Source organism: Triticum aestivum, chromosome 2D, assembly GCF_018294505.1.
Source record: "Triticum aestivum cultivar Chinese Spring chromosome 2D, IWGSC CS RefSeq v2.1, whole genome shotgun sequence".
Classification (NCBI taxonomy): Eukaryota; Viridiplantae; Streptophyta; class Magnoliopsida; order Poales; family Poaceae; genus Triticum; species Triticum aestivum.
This window is the reverse complement of record NC_057799.1, coordinates 603,702,289-603,709,302: the sequence shown is the minus strand read 5'-3', so window position 1 is coordinate 603,709,302 and position 7,014 is coordinate 603,702,289. Positions and strand designations below refer to the sequence as shown.

The window sequence follows — 7,014 nt, the reverse complement described above, 5'->3', positions numbered from 1 at the left end:
TAATTAATTAGGGTTCTTATGTCATACGAGTCCCTGCAGCAACGCGGACGTCATGAAAAAAAAACAGACGCAGAGACTCTTCCTCAAACTATTTTTTTTTTTGATAATCAACATCACTCAAACAACTCCTTTGCAACATGACATGCTACTCGATCCATCAATACTTTCCTAACGAGCCCATAACCAGCCAGCTGGCCACATTTTTCAGGAAAAATGTCGTTAAGACCTTTCCTCCTAACTTCACCGCAAAGGAAAAATCCCATGCCGAGATCCAGACGGCCAAGGAAATTTCCAACAGCAAAGGGAGGCACGACTTGACGACGCAAGCACGAGTCGGCACCAACACAAACACAAAGTCGGTCGATAATCACATGGAGGAGACGTCCCCCCACCCCGAAACGAACGTGCGTGCCCCGTCTGCCACGGGAGGAAGGACGCGACGAAACCGGGACGGAAGCCGAGCCCGCTGCCAAATTTCCCGGTGCGGCGCGGGCCTTGTGAGCAGCCAGCGAGCGGCCACCCACTCCGAACCTGCAAAAATTCCTCCACCCGAGCCGAGCCGACCTCCCGTCCCCCTCGGCGGCCGGCGAGGACCCGTTCCGTTCCCACCACGACTGGCTTTGACCTCCTCCTCCCCCTCCGACTCTTCTTGGGCCGCCGGCAGCGAGCGATGGTCCCCAGGGCGCTAGCGGCCGCCTGCTGTTGCTGATCCTCCCGACTCCCCCGCCGGTCGTCGCCCAGGTCAGTCGGTGCTGCTGGGTGGTGGCGGCGGTGTCAGATTCAGGTGATGTTTGTCGAGCGATATCCCCTCGGATTTCGGTCGACGCAACTAGTAGTAGTGGCGGTGGTGCTGGTTTCGAATTTAGTATTCGTCGTGGTGCTGGGTTAGTGGGCTTCCCCCCGTGCCATGCCGTGCCGTCGTGCGTCCTCCTCGGAGCACAATTACCCGCTCCTCCCTCCCCTCCGTGCTCGCTTAGTGCCAGGCTAACCGCACCAGGATCCCGAGATTTCCCCGGCTCCGGCAGCCCAATGCTCCTCCTGCTCCCGCGGATTTCTCGCCTCTGATCTCTCCCCGAGCCCGCTTCTTCTTCCTCGCGATTCGGCGCCGACAGCTACTCAGTAGCCAGCCGGCCGGACAAGCCGGGCATAGTGCTGCTGGAGAGGCCTGGATTGGGTTCTTCCTCCGTAGGTAAGGGAAAACAGCTAGCTTGATTCGACGGGTCGTTCCAGGAGTTCCTTGGGGATTGATTCCTCGTTCTGCCGTGGCACCGAGCAATCGAGATCCGAATAGTTCTTTCCCCCCAGTTCAGCCAGTTGCCGCCGATCTGATTGCTGCATCGTGCCCTGCTAACCCAATCATGGTTCAATCGGGTTATTCTTCCTCTCCAGCTCGCAAGATCGATCTGAGTTGACTCAGGATTTTTTTTTTCTGTTTCGAAACTTGACTTGGTGCCCCGCTGCCGGCGCAGCTTGATTTTTCCAAACAAAATCGGTGAACCCGCGTATCCCACGTCATGTCCGCCGCTTCGACGCGGAATAGGAATCGAATTCTTCCCACCTGCCTTTGGGAAAGTTGCTTCTTTTAGCAGTATATTCTTTGCTCACGAATACCACCCTTTTTTGTGCTTGTAGATGATGGAGAATCATCAAATCGAGATGGGGGCTTTAAAGGCAAACGGTCTCGATGTGCCGAACGGCGTGCTGCGGTCGAGCATGATCCCTTCCTGGAGCCTGCACACGACTGTGAAGAGAGTGTTGCAGAGCATCAGGACCGTCATATTCACGTCCAAGCTCAACTTGCTGATGCCCTTTGGGCCTGCGACGATCGTTCTGTACTACACTACGAATTGGCATGTAAGTGTGTTGTTGATGGAGATTGATCTCTAATACAGTGCGTTAATTTATATATATCACTAGTTGTAGGCTTTGGCAAGAGCTGATGATCTTACTCACTGATCTTCAGGAAGATATCGTTTGTTCAGTAGTTCAACGGCAGGTTTAAGTACATATGATCAGTGTATGCTGACATTGTTTATATATTTCATCAAACCTGCAGGGAGTGATCTTTCTTTTCAGCATGCTAGGAATAACACCGTTAGCTGAGCGTCTGGGTTATGCAACTGAGTGAGTTACCAGACTCTCTACTTAGTTTCCTGACTCTGTTAAAATCTGACATCATTTCCTGTTCTCCAGGCAGCTCGCGATATACACTGGTCCAACACGTATGTCACTTTTGTCACTATGGTTTATAATCTATTGGAAACTGTAGTCTTTCAAATAAATACTCCCTCCGTTCCTAAATATAGGTCTTTCTAGAGATTTCAACAAGTGACTACATACGGAGCAAAATGAGTGAACCTACACTCTAAAATATGTCTGTGTACATCCGTATGTGGTAGTCCATTTGAAATCTTTAAAAAGACTTATATTTAGGAACAGAGGGAGTAGGAACTATATCTTATTTTTCTCCAAATTGCAGTTGGAGGTCTTCTGAATGCCACGTTTGGAAATGCAACTGAGATGATAATAGCAATATATGCTTTGAAAAATGGGATGATCCGAGTAGTTCAGCAATCGCTATTGGGTTCTATATTATCAAATATGCTATTGGTGGTCGGCTGTGCTTTCTTTGCTGGTGGTATTATTCATCGCAACAAAGACCAAGTCTTCAGCAAGGTGATGTTTGTGTGGTTGATTTTATGTTTTCCAAGGGAAATCTCTGATAGTGAACTCACAGTTTTCTTTACTACAGGCAACTGCTGTTGTTAACTCAGGTTTACTGTTGATGGCTGTTATGGGGCTGATGTTTCCTGCTGTCCTTCATTTCACAAAATCAGAGATACAGCAAGGAGCTTCTGAGCTTGCTCTTTCAAGGTTCAGTAGTTGTATTATGCTCGTGGCATATGCAAGCTATCTTTATTTTCAACTAAGTGCACGGAATAGCAATTACAGTCAAATTGGCAGTGTAAGTGTGGTACCTCAGTTGTTTACTTCTTGCTGATAACATGACCATCGCTCTGATAATATATGCCATAGGCGTATCCTTGCTGATGACAAACTATATTGGTGCTTTCAATTTGGAACGCCATATGACAAACTAAATTTCCTTAACGAAGATCACTTCAAAATATAGCTGCAAACCATGCTCATCATTTGCTGAAAGTTTCACAAATGTTATGATATTGCAGGAAGAAGTGCCTAATGAGGATGCCACCGAGGAAGATGAAGAGGTAGAAATTAGCATGTGGGAGGCTATTGCGTGGCTTGCAGTGTTAACGATATGGATTTCTGTCCTTTCTGAGTACCTGGTTAATGCCATTGAGGTATTTTCTTTCTCCCCCAGTAGAAAAAGAAAACAAAATTATCAGTTTTTCTTCATATGTTATAACTGAAGTTAATTAAAGCTAACGTAGTTGATGACTTGAGTAAATCCGTTTTGTTGATAATGTGCACTCAGTGTGTCAGGGAAAATGTGCATCTTCAATTTTTAAGTCACATGACCCATACATTATTGGTCTAATTGATGGTGAAAGTTAAATCTTGAAAAGCGTGCATGTTTTATCAATTGGAACGGAGAGAGTACCAATATAGTGTTAATCTTACAGGTTAACTGTATACTCTGCTAGGATGTAATTGATCATTGTTTTGCTCTATTGCTGCCAGGGAGCATCTGATTCATTGAACCTACCAGTGGCTTTTATCAGTGTTATTTTGCTTCCTATCGTGGGCAATGCAGCAGAACATGCTAGCGCAATAATGTTTGCCATGAAAGATAAGCTCGTAAGTGTTTGTATGTGGTTACTGCCGATGTTTTTCCCCCTTCAGCATCCTTCTAACTGTTTTTGCATTTGCTTTGCGCTGCTATAGGACATAACAATAGGTGTTGCAATTGGATCGTCAACGCAGATATCAATGTTTGTGGTAATGCTTTTGAACTTAATATCCCATTGTGATATCTGTGTACTATGTGAATGTTGGCACTTGTCCAGCCAAGTACAATTCTGGTCTTTTTTTTGTTTACTAGGGAGTTAAATGTTCTACTGGTCTGTATCGTTTGTTGATTACTGCTATTCCTCCACATTCAGTTTTGGTCTGCGCATCATGTCTGATTTCTTATTTTTGAAACTTGACATGTGTTGTCTGTTAATACAGATTCCATTTTGTGTTGTCGTTGGTTGGATGATGGGGCAAAAGATGGACTTGAATTTCCAACTATTTGAGACAGCAACTCTCTTCATAACAGTGCTTGTTGTGGCATTTATGCTACAGGTAAGTTCTTAAGTGGGTATTAAGAGTCTTTTGGTTAAACATAAACATGCATGGTGGGCTTGTTAGGTGTTTTGTACTCCTTGTGGACATATTTCTAGTTTACCCTTTGCGCTGATGTATTACGGTGCTACAGATATCCATCTTGGTAAAGCTTCATTATCATGTGCTTATTCTGTTTGTCTTTGTATTTTCTGCAGGATGGCATCGCGAACTATTTGAAAGGACTTATGCTGGTCCTGTGTTATCTAATAGTTGCTGCCAGTTTCTTTGTCCATGTCGATCCACAAGCCAGTAAGCACTAACTCGTCGGCTATATATAGATTTTCTTCTAGTTTTCATGATTGAGATAGTTCAGTTGCTGCCTGAAGGGAATGAGCATGCTGCATGATGCATGTCATAAGTATTAACGCACGACTCTCTTGCAGGCGATGATGATTGACGCCACCACCAACGACGAACACTGTAATTACTGTACCAAAATACCCCCGATGACTCGCTAATCTTATTCCGACAAGCCGCCCCCGCTCCTCCTCTAGCGAAGCCCAGCCTGTCCGTAGCAGCATCCTGACTGAAACGATGACACGGCAACACCAGATCATCGTGCGTTGGTCCCTTCATAGCTAAACTGCTGCGGGGGTAATCCGTTTAAGATTATCTCGCGAATTAAGTGAAGCTTTGAGGAGGGGCGCCAGTGGTAGTCACCATCTTAATGTATACAGAAGCAACAAGCCCGCCCGCCCACCCTAAGTCTGCTGTATTCGATTTATTGAATTGATGAAGAGTTAAAAGGCCCTTTTTTATTCCTCTGTTTTTTTTCCTACGGGGTGGTTTGTTGGTTCAGCAATTCATATACATATATGCAGTACATACAGACTCACATACGTGTGAATATTGAGCCAGACCAATTTTTATGGTGCCCTTTTTTGTTTGAGACAAGTTATTATGGTGGCCGTTCCTATTGTGTGTGACCTTGGGACTTGTTGCCTTCTGTGTGCCGCCCAGTGAAGCTGTGTGCTGGGCAGTCACGCTTCAGGTCGGACTGTATGTGGGCGTCCCACCTAAGTGTAATAGCCGACAACCCACTGAAAGTTACTCCTTCCGTACATGGGTATAAGTGGGATGCGATGGCAAGTTATTCGGGCTACAACACTAATAAAATAATCTGAAAATAATATAACTTTGGTTGATTGTAAAGTGAACATCTTACTTCACAAATGACGGTAAGTTTGTGAACCCGGTCACAAAGTACATCTAACAATGCTAAATTTGAAAGGAAAACGTCAGAACAAAGGAGAGAAAAGAACGGGCTACCAGATGGACGCGGCTAATCTGCACCCGGGCTCATATGCTCCCGGGTGAACAGTAAAATCAAAGCTAAATAAAAAAAATTTAAAAAATTCCAAATTTTTTTTGAGAGAAACATTGACAAAAGTTCTAAGTGCCTGCAAAAATTCATCATGAAATCACATTCCTAGAAGGCGTGGCAAAAAAAAACAAAAACAGTACTTTGAAAAAGCTACTTTCAAACGCATTTTGAAGCACCGAATTTGTTTTTTTTGCCACGCCTTACAGGAATGTGATTTCATGATGAATTTTTGCAGGCACTCAGAACTTTTGTCAATGTTTCTCTCAAAAAAAATTTGGAATTTTTTAAATTTTTTTTGATTTTTTTCGATTTTACTGTTCATGCGGGAGCATATGAGCTCGGGCTCAAAAGATGACTTTCGCTACCAGATATCATACTTACCAGCCCTATCTGAGATAGGGCAAAGTCAATAACAGTGGAACATATAGTATGTTAAATGTTGATTGCTCTGGCTTACATGATGATAGATTGCTTCTTGAAAGCTCTTTTTGTACATAGTAATGCTTATACTGGATATTTGAGGGGAGGTTTAACTCAATAGATATTGTTACAGGTTGTTTTCTTCTTATTTTTTGAGTCTACCTGATTTGTGAGTTTAGCACTGTAACGATTGATATCTAGAACTCTTTTAAATTGCTGTCATAGTTGCTTTACCCATTACTGACGATCATATAGTTTGGCTATACTTCATTTTCGTCACACAAAATGCTCTCATCATGCACAACCCCGATGACAAGCCAAGTAATTGTTTCATACTTTAGTAGTCTCAAACTTTTTCAATTTTCACGCAATACATGAGCGTGAGCCATGGACATAGCACTTTGGATGGTATAGAATAAAATGATTGGGGTTGTGTGGAGAAGACAAAAAAGGAGAAAGTCTCACATCGACGCGGCTAATCAACGGGCTAGGGAGATGCCCATATATTGATGTCAATGCAAGGAGTAGGGATTGCCATGCAACGGATGCACTAGAGCTATAAATGTATGAAAGCTCAACAAAAGAAACTAAGTGGGTGTGCATCCAACTTGCTTGCTCACGAAGACCTAGGGCATTTGAGGAAGCCCATTGTTGGAATATACAAGCCAAGTTCTATAATGAAAAATTCCCACTAGTATATGCAAGTGACAATATAAGAGACTCTCTATCATAAAGATCATGATGCTACTTTGAAGCTCAAGTGTGGAAAAAGGATAGTAGCATTGTCCCTTCTTTTTTTGGGGCCTCCCTTTTTTATTTGGCCTTTCTTTTTTTTTCTTTTTTTATTTGGCCTTTCCTTCTTTTTTTATTTGGCCTTTCTTTTTTTTTCTTTTTTTCATGGGACAATGCTCTATTAATGATGATCATCACACTTCTATTTATTTACAACTCAATGATTA

The 7,014-nt window shown here is 43.5% G+C and overlaps 1 protein-coding gene across 4 annotated transcripts; it reads left to right on the top strand.

Moving 5' to 3' along the window:
- Nucleotides 1-382: 382 nt before the first annotated feature.
- On the top strand, nucleotides 383-5,187 carry LOC123054887 (vacuolar cation/proton exchanger 3). 4 transcript variants are annotated; one of them, XM_044478762.1, is made up of 12 exons: nucleotides 391-741; nucleotides 1,633-1,854; nucleotides 2,057-2,124; nucleotides 2,194-2,222; nucleotides 2,480-2,676; nucleotides 2,753-2,965; nucleotides 3,189-3,323; nucleotides 3,664-3,780; nucleotides 3,868-3,921; nucleotides 4,153-4,269; nucleotides 4,467-4,560; nucleotides 4,695-5,187. In XM_044478762.1, the coding sequence occupies exons 2-12, from the start codon at nucleotides 1,633-1,635 to the stop codon at nucleotides 4,706-4,708; spliced, it is 1,260 nt and encodes a 419-aa protein (XP_044334697.1). In that variant the 5' UTR covers nucleotides 391-741; the 3' UTR covers nucleotides 4,709-5,187. The 4 variants fall into 4 exon arrangements, with proteins under 4 accessions (XP_044334699.1, XP_044334697.1, XP_044334696.1 ...); XM_044478761.1 differs by having other exon boundaries at nucleotides 391-784; XM_044478763.1 differs by lacking the exon at nucleotides 391-741 and adding an exon at nucleotides 791-1,189.
- The last annotated feature ends 1,827 nt before the right edge of the window (nucleotides 5,188-7,014 follow it).

Excerpts from the sequence above, each read along its gene's own strand:
- LOC123054887 (XM_044478762.1), top strand. The coding sequence starts at position 1,633 with ATGATGGAGAATCATCAAATCGAGATGGGGGCTTTAAAGGCAAACGGT. Across the intron at positions 2,966-3,188 it reads ATTACAGTCAAATTGGCAGT|GAAGAAGTGCCTAATGAGGA; the intron begins GTAAGTGTGGTA and ends ATGATATTGCAG. Across the intron at positions 3,781-3,867 it reads TTGCCATGAAAGATAAGCTC|GACATAACAATAGGTGTTGC; the intron begins GTAAGTGTTTGT and ends GCGCTGCTATAG.